Source organism: Archocentrus centrarchus, chromosome 16, assembly GCF_007364275.1.
Source record: "Archocentrus centrarchus isolate MPI-CPG fArcCen1 chromosome 16, fArcCen1, whole genome shotgun sequence".
NCBI lineage: Eukaryota > Metazoa > Chordata > Actinopteri > Cichliformes > Cichlidae > Archocentrus > Archocentrus centrarchus.
The window spans coordinates 29,571,673-29,587,447 of record NC_044361.1 but is presented as its reverse complement, the minus strand read 5'-3'; the positions used below and the strand labels follow the sequence as shown (position 1 = coordinate 29,587,447).

The window sequence follows — 15,775 nt, the reverse complement described above, 5'->3', positions numbered from 1 at the left end:
ACACTCACGCTGTAAGCATCCTGCTCCTCCCTACCCCCAAAAAAGCTGTACTGAGTTGATGTCTCTATCATTTTCCTGGAAACACGGACTATGTTTCAAGGTACAATGCACCGATAAAAAATACCAAATTGAACAAGAATAGCCATGAAAGGATGCAGCTCAAAGGATAATTGGTTCAAAAAGGCTTAATGAATGCTCTCCACACTATTACTCACACCTGTGAAGCCTGCACTGCTGAAAGGATAAATCAAAATTTTGTGCTATTCTTGCCAATAGAATGTTTGTTGTGCTATTGTTGTGCGCTATTCTTGTCGTGGCCCCACCCTGGGCCTGATTCTGCTGGATCTTCCTGTTAAAAGGGAGTTTTTTTTCTCCCCACTGTCTCCAAGTGGGTTGTCTGATTGTTTGGGTTTTCTCTATATTATTGTAGAGTCCTTACCTTAGAATATAAAATGCCTTGAGGTAACTGTTGTTGTGATTTGGCACTATATAAATAAATACACTGAATTGAATTGCTTATGAAATAGAAAAATATATACTGTACTCCATAGATTTAAGGCTTATATAGTGGTCTTTTTTGAGCGATCTATTTTGTAGCCCATACTTAAATCAAAGCCTATAATAAAGAAATTATTGTAGAGACAACTGCTGAGGTAAACAGTTTATTATGGGTTAATATTTTAATTAAAACAATTTTGTACCAAGCCACACAACATCAATATGATCAACTGATGCATAGGTGTTTTCTCTTTTCACTTCCATTGTGAAGACTGCGGAGTAATACCACATACCGTCATGATGCCCTCCAGCAGGCCTGAATCGGGTTTAGGTGGTATCTGCCGTTCCATTGACCACTTCTCTACGATTGATGCAACTTGAGGGTTATCCACATTCAGGATGCGGAAACCGGTCATGTTGACGCCACAGAAGCGATATGGCTCAAGATCAATGGCCATCAGGTCCTTTTAAGAAACAGGAGTAATGAAGAGTGGATTCTTAATTAGTATGAGCATCTTTGAGTATTTATTCTAGATTCACTCCCACACATAAAGATAATGTCACAGCAGCCGATTAAAGAGATAAATTTAAGGCCAAATAAAGTGGGATTTAAGTACAGTGTGGAAAGTGGTGTAAAATCTAAAAAGGCTCTGGTGGCATTCGTTGCTGGATAATCCTCTTAGAACAAACCAACTGTTTTTGTTTGTGTGTTTTGTTGTTGTTTTTGTACCTACAAAATTATGAACCGAGTACACAAGCTAATAGCTTAAGATATATTTTGCCTTTTTCCGTTACCACCATGTGAAAAGATCTCCATAGGTGCATGTTTTTCATTTGGCAAGATTCTAATTATTGCGTGTTGCTCAGAAAAAATTAAAGAAAAAGGGGGGGGAAAAAATACACACCAATTCTGAGGTCATATTAATAATTCAACACTTGCATTCCCTCGGTAATTTATAAGCAAAAAGCAATTCAATTTGAGCCACTGCAATTTCTGGGGCAACCATTGTAGCTGAAGTGTGAAGTCACATGTTGACACATGTCGTGTCAGAATGGGCCAGGGGGCTTGGAAAAGACATTTGGATGAACATAGATATTTCATTAGCACCCTGTGGGGTTAGTGCTGGGGGAACAAGAGCGTGTAAGACACTTACTAAAGAACGGTCGTTGCACTGAATCACTGAAATATTTCTCATCTATTTTTTTCCCCTTTCCCACTAGAATGCGGTACAGTACTTTCTTTTATAAAAAAAGGAAAAAAAAGTAAATCATTGTTGTTCTTAATGACATTCAGAAATGCTCAGTAAAGTACAGTAGATCAGGTTAGAGGTTTCTTAGCTTTGAAGCTATATTTATTATTATATTACAAGTCATCTTCATTTTTACGACAATATTTTCAGAAATGTTGGGACAATGTGTGAATGTGTGTAACTCATTTAAACACGATAAATAACTAAAGGAGGAAAAAAATAGTACAACAACAACAACAAATGTTTTTATTGTTGTCCTCATTTTGATTTTGACACCAGCACAAAATACGACAATTAACACATCACTGAATTTTTTTGAAAAGGGGTTGCACTAGTCATTTTGCAATGCCAGAAAAGCAATTTGTTCCAATTACAAGCCTAATTTTTGCAGTGCTGCCTTGTACACACAGATGTGCAGTGCAAACTCAGTATAATCCTACAATAGCACTGCAATGACCTCTTTACCAGAAGAACCAGCTGCATATCTCTGAGTACACACAGAAGTGTTATAGAGGTGGCAAACATAACAAAGTTCTTGTCTTTAGGTTCTCGGCGATAGCTGTGGCAATGCAGGCGCTATGACAGACTCATTTCAAAGGACAAGGAAGTTATTACCCGATACCACTCTGCTGTTACCTTTTCACGCTCTAATAAGTCGGCATTTCCCTCACCTCAGAAGATAAAACACAGACATCACTGAATTCCATCAAGAGGAAATTGTATTGCCATGTACACCATGCAAGTATTCATCATTTTGGATCAAATCAAGCCGCCAGGTATAATCTTCTTAATGGGGTGTCTGTCAATATGACAGTATATTGCAGCTTTAGATAGATACCACACTCTGATTCTATAAAGATATTCTGCCTTTATGTGAAAAATATTGATGCAAAAAAAATCATATCAAATAAAAGTTTTTCACTTAGTCCTCGAGTAAATATCTTGCTAGAGAAACAGCTAGGAAACTGCTACACTTAAACACATAAACTGGTGAGCCAGCAAAGAAAAGAGGTTTTACGTTTCCCTATTAAAGCAACCAGTTTGCTATACAACCACGGTACATAGCAGAACAATGTCACTGACACGCTGTTGAGCATGAAAGATGACACACATCACGCCTGGACCTCTATGTCATATTGCATTATCACAACAGACTGGTCAAGTCCAGGGAGACAGAGTGCACAAGGGAGGCAGAAACAAAGACAATAACAGAAAATGAAAGGAACAACACTGAACATGCTGGTATTCATTCTCATTCAGTCTGTTTGTCACAAGATAGTCAGGGTTGCAGTAAGGAGCAGCAATAGTACCCTGCTGGGTCTGCTAGTATTAGTCAGATGAGATCATTTCATCAGAGTAGGAGCTTAAAATACTCATGATGGGAAGGAAACAGTTACACACTGAGATTCTGTTAAACATGTCTATATGGTCTACCTAAATTCTATTAGTCAGTCATTTCTTGTCAGATTTCTTTAATGTAAATGATATATGGAATATCACCTGGCTGCTTGACTATGTAAACTATACTTATATACAACAATAATACAGCAGTTTTGCACTGAAAAAGAAAAGAAGAAAATATTTAACTTGTGTTGACTTAATCAAATCTCTAAAGTTTGAAATCTGTATTTTAAAAGCAGTTGGTAGTCTGTGTTTTAAAAATACTATGAATTCAATGATCAGGTTAAGATCATGTATTTAAATGTTGCTAGTAGGGTGATTGAATATATATATATATATATATATATATATATATATACATTTTTTTTTAATTTTTTTATTTCATTCCTTTTTTTTAAAGGAACACTTTGAAAACACACCAGATCTCAATGGGAAATGGGAGCCCATTTTGATGAAATTTCATTGCACCAACTCAGAATGGTACTCGGTAGTTTGTATGGCCCCTATGTGCTTGTATGCATGCCTGACAATGTTGGGGCATGCACCTAATGAAACAACGGATGGTGTCCTGGGGGATCTCCTCCCAGATCTGGACCGGGGCCTCTCTGAGCTCCTGGACAGTCTGAGGTGCATCCTGGTGGGGTTGGATGGAACGAAACATAATGTCCCAGAGGTGTTCTACTGTATTTAGGTCAGGCGAGCATGAGGGCCAGTCAATGGTATCATTTCCTTCGACCTCCAGGCACTGCCTGCATATTCTTGCTACATGTGATCAGGCATTGTCACGCACCAGGAAGACCCAAGGACCAACTGCACCAGCATAGGGTCTGACAGTGGGTGCAAGGATTTCATCCTAATAATATTCCAATCCGTCTCCATGGTGCCAGGCAGTGAGCACAGAGCCCACTAGAGGATGTCAGGCCCTCAGTCCACCCTCATGAAATCTGCCTCTGATTGTCTGGCCAAAGACCTTCACACCAGTAGCCTCCAACTGTAAAACATTTCTGTTCTGGGGGGGGGGGGGGTCTCATTCTTGCCCCCCTAGTGCACCTGTTGTTGATTTCATTAACACCAAAGCAGCTGAAACTGATTAACAACCCCCTCTACCACTTAACTGACCAGAACAGTAACCCAGAAGTTTAACTGACTTGATGCTAAACTCATTAAAAATTGTTCCTTTTTTCTAACTTGGAAGTCACATTCAGTGTTATAGCTCAGTCTGCTGTTTCTTTTTTTTCTCCTCATGCTGCTACCTCAAAGACTTCTGTTGACTTTACTATAAAGCGAAGTGTTTACTACAGCAAACAGAAGACTCCATTATGCTTTCGGCTTGTCAAACAAAATTGATGTTATGGACTGGATCCAAACTCCATTGGCAATTAGCCACTATTCATCAAAAACTCAAGCAGTGGGGAGATGAGAACAAACGAGACTCTATTTGCATTAACAAGCATGGTACATTACCAGAGTGGTGAAGATATAGTGGTAATACTCTGTCATCATCCCCATGGTCTGGGCCTGAAAGGATATGAAGACACAAAATTGGAAAGAAAGGTGTGAATGACTAGGGACAGGATAGAGAAAATTATCATTTTGTCGTGTCAGGGCATTTTAGAATCAACAGCATTGTCAGAATAAACAATGTTAAAGGAATTCACACAAAAAGACCCAGGTTTTAATGAGCATATTGACCAATGTGCTGTTAATTTTGTGGGCAAGATTCTGCTTTCGTTTGCTGGGATTTCTGCACCATATGTGGTCCACAGAATTACAGAATGGCTTGATGCTTTTCTATGCATTTAAATGGTTTGGAATGCCTCGAGGCATGTGACGTTATCCCAGCAGACAAGAGAGCTTTCAATCAAAAGAGCTCGGTAATCTTTGCCTCATATCTGAACACTCCATCATTGCCACTTGTTTCACTCCATCTACATTCAAAGGCACCACATTCCCATGGCGGCCGTGCTTCCCATTTAATTGTACCATCTGTTGTTTAAAAAAAAAAAAAAGCCAAGGTTATGTAAATAAGATGTTGTGCTCATGTGGAAGCAAATTCATTTCTGCATCCATAGACATCAGCCAAACACATGACACTGAAACTGTTTTATGTTTTATAGTGTAAGAAGGAGTTTTAATTAATAACTAATTTTCCCAATGCTGCGTGATAAATTTGCACTATTATGCAACACAGGTTTGTCGGCCTTTTATTCTAGCCTATTTTTTGGTAAATATCTACTGTATATGCCTCTGCAGGTCACATTTTGAAATTAAAGAAAAAATAAAAGGACATAGGCTGTACACTGCTTAAAATACATCATTCCCTTTTTCATTCCTGCCCAGTCTGTGCAGGAAAATAACCTGACAAATCTGATGACAGGATTACCTGTGCATCTGCGCGTGATGGGAGAAAGACAGGATCGAGTGTATTGTTAAGAATCATGGCATGACAAAAGGAATTATTCCAACACGGTATGTCAGAGGTGAAGTTTATAGTCATATAATCCAGATTACAGGATGAATGGCCTGATGCAAGTCTCATTAAACATGAATCCAATGCTTTTCATTTCTACTCATTGTCTTAGTCTGGAGCAATCTTTTTGTAAATGCATAAATGGTCCAGTATGCAAATGCTGCCAACTAATCAAAGCACGGATAGTATTCATTCCAAATTTTGCTTTTAATGTTTTAATGAGAATCACACAGCATTTTATATAAAAATTGTTCTGTGTGTTGCAATAAATCCTACCAAGATTTACCAAACTGACAGTATGTACATCAGCTTTATTAAAGTAGAAATGATTAGTCAATCAAACACATGACAGACAGAGAAAAATAGTGAGCAGCAATTTAAGCAATCAGTCATTTCTGCAATTTCTTAAGTAAAAGATGGCTTAAATTCTCTGGTTCCAGCTCATCAAATGCCAGAATTTTATTTTTTTAATCTCACTTTTCTTTGTGATGACAAGCAATTTGAATATATCAACAGTGTCTCTAGATACTTACGATGAACGATCTTTCACTATTCTCTGATATTTTATAGCCTAAACTATTAATTAAAGAAAAATATGATATATGATTGATAACATAATTATTTGTTTCAGCACTATATAGAATAACTGGGATTGATAGTTAATAGGCAGTCATATTTAATGTATTTTTCATAAAGTAAGTCCTTAAAAATAATTGTAGATGGTATCACGGCAAAACGCAATGCACGTCAGAGCAAAACCACCTTTTATTAATGAGCTCACAGTACTGTACGGTACCGAGCAGCACAAGCTTTGACATTTACTGTAGGGCCGTCTTTTAATTGATCAATGGTGCACAAAAGGCAATGAACAATGAATGGTGTACTAGATTTATTTGTATGCCCTTATTAATATATGAAAGCTGTGGTTGGTTCAGTCATGGAAGAGATCTGTCTGGAGCATTTTTGCCTTAAAGCATTCTCACTACTTCTCTCAAGAGGACACTGATTTCTTAGCGCAAGATGTGCAGACTGGCCAAGAGCGTATATATGTCACCTTAGATCTCAATAACTAGGGTGGACTGAGTTATTCAAATAACTTTTGAGGAGATGATGCATTTGGCAAAATGTTAACAGAAGCTGACAGCAAACTGAATAGGAGGGCGCGGGCGGCGGCGGTGGTGGGGGATCCACCAGCCTGTTCCTGACATCCAAAGAGCATCAGACCACCTACATATTCTCTGCTCTGTGCATCACAGTGACAGCTTTTTGTTGACTGACAATCATGAATATCAAAACACAGTATATGCACTGTAAAAATAATAGAACACCTTAGATCACATGTTTGTTTCAGCAGTTAAAAGTGTAGCTAACAGAATAAGAACGTGTATGTCGAATTTTTTTGGTTTCTTTATCCTTGAGGAATTCACAGTCTCATATTATTTTGTAAATATTTAACTGGCAAAAACCAAAGAATGAATACACTGGCAGTCTCTGCTCATGATTACAAGAAATCCACTCAAAATCTCCTCCAAGTGAAAGGAATATCCAAGCACCAGTTACAAATTTTCTCACTTTCACCTATTTATCATCAATTTTGTGCTGAAACTGGCAGAGTCTCTCTTTCTACCTTAGTGTCTTTTGAGAGCCAGCCCACCTTCAACAGATTTCAGAGCTGAACATTATGTATCTTCATGTATCACAAGTTGGATTAATTTTTGTGGGAAGAAAGTCATTGCAGACAGAATTTGTCACTAGTGAAATTCTTGTAATCCCTCTCATATCAGCAGTTCCAGTCTTGGAACCAGCACTTTAGTAGCGCTAGCCTTTAGGAACCAGCACCAGTGTTCTGGGCACCAGAACCACATTGGTGCAGAAGTAAATAAATAAATAAATATTTGTGGAAATCCCCATACTCCCTGTCAGGTTTGCGGCTGTATTATTTTTACCGGTGCATTGTCTGTTACTGCTCTTCCATCCCAGTCCCATGTGAAATCCTCTGTAACTTCAATCAAAACCAGTCTGATAAGAATTAATATCAGGATCTGTGATATTGAACAGGACCACATCCTTTCATTTGTCTAGCTATTCTGAGATCTGACAAAAGGACCGTTTATAAATACGCCATACTAACCTGTTTGAGAATTTGTGCAGCCATGTGGTGGCTGCAATCAAAGATGATGCGGAACTCCCGACTTCTCTTCATTTCTTTGAGAAGGGGCCTCGTATCCTGTGTGTCGAGAGGAAGCTGGCGGATCTTTAGTCTGATGTTATACCTGGACGGGGCCATTATCAGCTCCTGTAGCCTTATAAGACCTTATTAGACAAGAAACAATACAAATAAAGGTGCGGCTTTTCTTAATTTGTTTAACAGAATAAAAATGATTATATCAAACATATGCCAAGTAACTGAAGTAACATGCTATAATATACCAGTTTGTTTACCTGTGCTATCATCATATACAACTGTGGCTGTTTTCCATTTGAGAAACTGCACCAGGTCCAGGATAGCATAGCTTAATGATGAGTAATCTGGGTATAAATTGGCATAAAAGGTGTCTCTGTTGTCCATAGGGTGATGTTTCCACCGCACCTGGATGTGCGGTACTTCCAGTGCATTGCAGATGGACTGCACGGCATTCGATGATGAGCTGTGCGAGGGCCCGAATATTGCAACTACGCCTAAAGACAGCTGATCACAAGCTAAAGAGGAGAAAGGGACAAGAGCTTGAGAAGAACCGAAGCTATGCCCTGTCACAGTAGGAGTTAAGAATTCTCAAGTCAGAAACAAACAATAATATTAAATGAATGCTAATGCGACAAACCAGATTCCTGCCTTCATCCACATTGTGGATACAATCCTTGAATAAATATAAGATGAGTTACTCACCTTTTCTCGATGCCTCAAAGCTGTCATAGATATTAATCCTCTGTATGTCATAAGTTAATGTTGTGTTTGGTAACAAAGTCCTGTTTCTGTTAATATTATTGACTGCAAATTTAAAGGCAAGTTCCTCTGCACTGACAAGCGAAACAGGTCCATCTGTTTGTTCGAAAATTCCACCTGAAAAACAAAAAGAGAAAGCCGGGTAAGGACCGTGACAACTGGTCTCAAAACAAATGCAGAAACACAGACACAAACTGAGGCAGGAATAAATGGAGAAAAATATTAGGACTAGCAAAGGGAAAAGTGCACATTACATGAGGTATTAAATTTTGCTCGGCAAACATGGAGCAACTCTCTCCATTTAAAAAAAAAAACAAAAAAACTCTTTCCATTGCTCAAAAACCCAATATCTACTTTGAAGTCCAAAGCCATAATGGATTTAAGGTAGGTGTGTATGTGTGTGTGTTTGGCTGTTTCATCAGAGCAGCAGAATATCTCAGGCTCTTGTCTCTCCATTAAGATGTCCTTTTATTTTGCCCAAATATCACATTGTGGGTGCAGATAACTGGACTTGGGCACTCTACCTTTACATGAAATTCAAAGGAAAACATTTTTTTTTTCAATTTTTTCAGATGGTCAGGATGACTGCTCAAAAGTTGCAAACATATATATATGAAGATCAAAGTCCAATATTGCTTTTAGATGGTGGTGTGTCAGACAGATAATCACGCTCTGCATCTCATAGTGTATATAAAACTTTTTTGTTAGTTTTGCAGTGATCTTGGGTGGAGTGTAGAATTTTTTTTTTTAAATGTGTTGGCACCAAGGACCAGGTCTATGAGTCACTGGTTATAATTTCAGCAAGTTATGCAATTTTAATTGTAGATAGAATCAACTGTTCAAAACTTTAAAATGCATAGTTGTGCATTCATCATCAGCACAAAAGCTTTCAGCACATATAGTATTTAACATTATATATGTACTGTATATTAACACTGATGCACTGTAAACTGTACAATGTTTTTTTCCCCCCCAAAAAGGGGATCTGGACAGCTGGCCAATTAAGGCATTCAACTGTACATGATGACAAAAGGGTAACGATATCCGAACCATGGGAGGAGAGCAGGCATAATGCAACCTAGATTAACATGATGGACTTTTTCACCTTATATAACTTACAATGAGAAATGACAAAAAAGTTGGAGCTGGAGTCTTTCTGCTGCAAACTGTCTTCATAAAGTTCATATTTGTGTGATGCGCACCCTTCCATTAATTTATATAAACACTAATTAAACACCCCTCCAAGCAAATGCACGCTCTTCTAATATTAAATTTAATTTATATGTAATTGGTACAGTAACAAATGTGTTGTCAAATGTAAGACAGCAAAATCCCTACGTGTCTCAGCTACAGCCTTAAAGACGACAGTTTAGACAGCTTCTTCAAAGATGCCTACAGGAACATCAGCTTATGGGGACATTGGCTCCTCCACCTCCACTCTCATCATATTATCCATTTCAGTAACAAAGCAAAATGTCTCTGCCATCTTCTGTCAATTCTGGAACAAAAAAATGTTCACCGCCATCAAAAGTTACAAATGTCTGTGCTTAAGTTTAACTTTTATGCCTATCATATGAGCTACACAGACAACCTTTCACAACCTGTTTTTTACACTGAGATCACACACGTCAGAACAGTAGCAGAGGATGCTTTCAAATTTATTTCTGCTGCATATTAAAAATGTGTATGAGTCAAGGCTCAGACACATATTGATATCAGTTAATAATCACTCTCAGTCTCTATTAACACTCCGATTCAATCAGGAAATGATATGAGGAATGATAAATTGGTTTGTGTTACTGTGGTGCTGCAGAAGATTTAAAAGTGCCTAATTATTTTGTCCCCCATCTTTTTTATTGTACTTTCATATATTTCCATTTTATGCTTGTATTCAAACAAAGTCCCTTGTTGTTGGATTTATTTATGCTGCTGGAGTTGTCCATTCAAATGTCAAACCTCTTAGGATATCACAGTTTAATCAAGCACCTGAGTGTGATGACAGTAAAGGCTTTCTGATTCTGATATTGAGTTTATAATGGAATGTTAAAGAGAAAAGCAGCATTGAAAATATACACACGACAGTTGTTTATTTTCTTTCTTTCTTTTACAAATTTTCTCAGTGATCAAGTTTAAAAAAATTTTATTTTATTTTCAACTCAAAACTATGTGAAAGGTAAATAAAAGCAAAAAGCAGTGACTAGCGTACAGTTGAAGGACTGTAAGACTTGTTTACTAAAATACATTGCCTAATACATTATAATTCACATACATACAGTCATAACATTTAACATTTGTATTTATCTTAAGTGCAATGAACAACCAAACAAAAAAGCTTAAAACTGGCCGCTTAGGCCTGTCATGATCTCAGATTTTCTCTACAAAAAAAAAAAAAGAATTAGGCTATAATTATGATCAGAAATTAATTTTAATTGATGTTATTTATTGCTGGGATTTGTGGGTCAAAAGATTTGGCATAGGGGAACCGTGAACCATGTGGATGGAGGGGCTGGTGGTTACAGCTGGCAGATGAAATTAGAATAAACACCATTTTATATGCTTATTTTGAACAAATTGTCATTATGCTAAAAGAGTGAACCAAAGTGCAGGGACTCAGTCAGTTATCCACAAACTGTAGACTCAACTGAGTTAAGGCACAGGGCACATTAGCACAGATTAATTAAGCGGCTAGCGTGAGCTCAGAACATTTGGAATGAAGACGGGAGGAGCAGTAGCAAGAGCAAACAAACAAAAACAAAAATTACAAAAATTATATTATGAATTAAGTCGTCAACAGTCGCCCATCTTGGGTGCTTCACTCAGTAAAGTAACAATAGCCTGACTGCGCCACTGTAAGGGTTCCACTTTAACGTACTGGCTTTGTTGTTGGAAGTAATTTTGTCCCAATGTGTGAGCGAAATAGCTGCCTCAACAAAAAAGCGAATGTCGTTAATAAAGTGCATAGACAAGCTGATGCTGCAGGAGAGTAGTTACTGAAAGGAACAAGACTGCAAACCGACTCTGCGACCGTAACTATAATGACACTCATTGGTTTACGATGTTATCATATACATTTTTTTTCAATAAGCAATTATAAAAAAAAAAAAATCAATTATGCATAGCAATTTTTCAATTTTTTTTTATTTTGCAGTTATCACCCATACTGGTATATTCTGACATTGTTGATTCAGCCAAGAGCACAAAGTGGTGCATTTCATTTTACCTTATATTCTTTTTCTGTGTGGTGTGTTTGGGATTTTGTAGTCCAATCATCTATTACACAAATGCTGCCTGCCAGCTTGTTTTTACAATGCATTTTACTAATCCGAGAGAATACCTGGCTGCAGAGAGCTTAGCTTGGAAATGGTACCTGTGACCTGCTGATGCCCCTGAACAGACCTCTGGATCTCAGAATCATATACGTCTGTTACTGTGGCCAGAGTGGCGATTCTAAAAGCCAAGCTCATCTTACTATTTATGGCTCAAAGCTTCAGTGAGTTGCGAGGGGATGTGATGCATAAACCTGCCCGGTGGAATGCGTCACATTAAAATAAATGAATCCTTCCATTTCGTGGGGAAATCTCATTAGAGTACATTAAGTAATTGCTGGAGTATATAGTAATTTGACTGTTAAGAGGATAAAATGTGCATTGCTCAGAAGCACTCTAACAAATTTAATAAACAGGAGAAAACCTGCTCCTTGCAAGGAAAATCCTGAAGATAATTTGTTTTGCCCTTTTTCAGAAATCTGCCATAAGTACAATAACAAGGTTTAATGCACAAGACCTCCCACGGCTCCATCAAATAAGGGACAAGCAGTTCTTTTTAGCGTCATACAGAATTTAATCTAATGATGCAGAGATCCGAATATTAGGGACATGTTTGCAAGTTCCCATTTGAACAACTACACTGAATGTTCGTTATTGCAGTGGGCGTGTGCAAATTGAGATGCATGAATTTCAGACTTGTTCTTGTGATTCTCAGTCAAAAGGCTTCAAATTAGCATGTCTCCAATAGACAAGAACACAAAAGCCTTTAATTAGTCTCTAAGGTCCTACCACAATATATAAATCAGCCACTAATTGCAGCTGTTTCCATAATTTGTTCTTTGAGGACTTTATGGATCAGCTGCATTCAAAAGCTGCAGGCTCATGTGTGTGTGTGTAGCAAGTGATTCAAACTCCAATTGCAAAATGTACATTAAACTAGACTGCCCATACCTAACACCAAAGCATAGATAAAAAGCACTGATACAGAATAAGGTAGTTTCAGGATTGTTCAGCAAGTAATTGGCAAGTTATTGCATTCACGTTGTCATTTTCTATGCAAACGATGTGCTGCTGCAGCATTCTGCTAATGCCCAAAGCAATCACAAGGAGGTTTTCAGTGCAGCACTTGCGACTGCCAGTAACCTCCAGCAACAACTCGTCAGCCACTCGGGGAATGCACATTTTTCCTTAGTGATTGGTGGTTTCCAGGGGATCACCGACTGGTTTCTAGGCCTGTGTGACTAAGGTTTAATTATACCAAGACACTACTAGATGTCTAATAATATGTCTGAATCAAAATATACCCATGTATATGTGCACTTGTTTCATTTTGGGTTAGAGTGATGTTATTTAGATGCTCTACACTGCTCTATGTTTCATTGTCTGTGTGTCTCCTCTGTCCCCCTCTGCTGAAACAAACACAGAAAGTGGAGTGGAGCAGCCACACAATCAGCAGGGGACAGGAAAGACAACTGAAGTGAGCGCTACTGGACTTGATGACAGTTTTTTTTGTTGTTGTTTTGTTTTGTTTTTTAACAGCTTGTCCAGTGTGCTTCAGGTGCAGTGAAGTCTTTGTCCTTTTCTCTATCCAGACCTGCATGAAAAGCATCTTCTCAGTGTTCCAGAACCTTCTTGTTTCCTAAATATATATTTTTTAATTTGGGAGTGGGGTTTACAGATGCAGAGGGGTGGATACTCTAGGCAAGTGAATGAGGGGTTAGGCAGGTATCACTTTGAATGTTCACATATCCAGGATGGTGGCGTGGTAGTTAGCACTGTTGCCTTGCAGTAAGACGGTCCTGGGTTCAAATCCATGACCCTTCCGTATGGAGTTTGCGTAGGTTTTTTCCAGATTCTCTGGTTTCCTCTCACACTGAATCTAGGTAGGTGTAAATTGTTAATCTGTCTCTCTGTGTTAGCCGGTGTGTATCCAGTGTGTAACCTTTAACAGCTGGGACAGGCAGAAAATGAGTGAATGAAGGGATTCTTTTCTTGAAAAACAATTCAAAATATAGGTTTGTCCTTTTGATGTGGTTTAATCACTGACAGGATATTTTTAATACTTTTACATTCATTGATGTTCATACTGACATACATATTGCTCTTTAGTTTCCTTGACAGAACCCTCCCAAAGGGATTAATAAAGTTTAATTTAATCTAATCTAATCTGAGAAAAAGCTAACAAGAAGTGCAGACAGGACAGGGGGTAACCTTGCAAAGAAATAGGTGAACTTGCTTTTGACAGACGGACACACAGACAGCTTTATTGATCCCACTACAGGAAATTAACTTGTGGAGCAGCAGAGTATTTCAATCAATTTACAGATATTACATATATATATATATATATATATATATATATATATATAAAATCCAGTTTTTACAGCAGCAGCAGAAATAATGCAATAAAAATAAGACAGCATTTGTACAATATGAATGGTTGAATGTGACTGTGCACTATCTTATATACTGCCTCCATGTGGGTAGACCACTCCAGTTTATCATCCAGTCGTTACCTCTGAGTGACTTTGTCTTTCTGAAGTCCACCACCACCATTTCTTTAGTCAATTCTTTAGTCTTCTCCACATTTAGCTACAGGTGGTTCTCCACATACCACTTTATGAACTGGTCCATCAGCGACCTGTACTCGTCCTCCTGTCCACCCTCCATGCATCCCATGATGGTCGTGTCATTAGAGAATTTTTGCAGATGACACAACTTAGTGCAGTACTTGAAGTCTGCGGTGAAGGTGGTGAAGAGAAACAGGGACACTAGCATGGTGCCATTTTGATTACCCCTTTTAAATTATACAGTTGTGTATAAAATTGTATGCCATTGGATTAATTAATATTATTAATGGAGCCAAAACACAATTTAGAAAAATAATGAAAACAAATCAATTCACAAAAGCATAGCTTTAATTTTTTTCCCCCATGTAAGCCAAGAAATATACATTAAAACATTTGGCCTATATGCAAACCAGTATACTGATGTGTGGTAGGAATGAATATTAAACAGGAGCTATGGGTGCAGAGGGGTCTGGGGCCTAAAGGAACTGACAGAGACATGCTGTGCAGTGTCAGAATCAGGAGTTTCACATTTCAGCTGTACATGCCCTTGCAAAAATCAATGCTGTAGCATGAAAGCCACACATTATGTGCCCCCAAACAATGTGGGCAAAAACCGAACCCTCTGCTGTTATGTAGTAGCAGATTGCCACTTAGATGGTTTGGTTAGAATCATCTGCGTACGACTGAAAAGTCTTACTTTTATCATCTACTGGATTTATTGACTTTAAGAACATGATAAAAGTGGAAGAATAACAGTCTACCAAAGACAATGAAATAGAACACCACCAGGAGTTCTGCTCTCTATTTTTCTTTTGGTTTGATGTATTTTACCAATATTTTAAGTGGAAGTTTGTTCTGATAAATGTTACACGTTTCTGCCAAATGAACCAATTTTCTAACTTCTGGTGAAACTGGACCACTTGGACAAACATTTGTCATGTTGTGTGTTAATGTTTTTTGTTTAAGTGGAACCATATTTGTTTGCCCACAAGCCAGTCTTTGTCTGGCCCCTCATCCAGCACCAATTTTCCACCACAATAAGGTGGCGATTCACGAGGAGAAAGAAGCCAGTTGAGGTGGTTTCGGCATCTGACTACGATGCCTCCTAGGCACCTCTTGGGTGAGGTGTTCTGGGCATGGCCTACCAGGGGGAGGCCCAGGGAAGACCCAGGACACACTGGAGAGACTATATCTCTCAGCTGGTCTGGGAATGCTTCGGTGTTCCCTCGGATAAGCTGGAGGAGGTGGCTGGAGAGAGGGAGGTCTGAGTTTTTCTGCTTAGCCCGCTGCCTCCGCGACCCAGCCCCAAATAATCTGAAGAAAACGGTTTGCAGTGTAAAATAAATATCAGTGTTTATTCATGTCCCAAGAAAAAT

The 15,775-nt window shown here is 38.3% G+C and overlaps 1 protein-coding gene across 1 annotated transcript in view; it reads right to left on the bottom strand.

Moving 5' to 3' along the window:
- grik3 (glutamate ionotropic receptor kainate type subunit 3) overlaps window positions 1-15,775 on the bottom strand; it is a 103,307-nt gene that overhangs the window by 30,444 nt on the left and 57,088 nt on the right. The window contains 5 exon segments of the mRNA XM_030749630.1: window positions 792-962; window positions 4,614-4,667; window positions 7,751-7,932; window positions 8,062-8,319; window positions 8,507-8,680. Coding sequence (XP_030605490.1) covers window positions 792-962; window positions 4,614-4,667; window positions 7,751-7,932; window positions 8,062-8,319; window positions 8,507-8,680 — 839 coding nt within the window.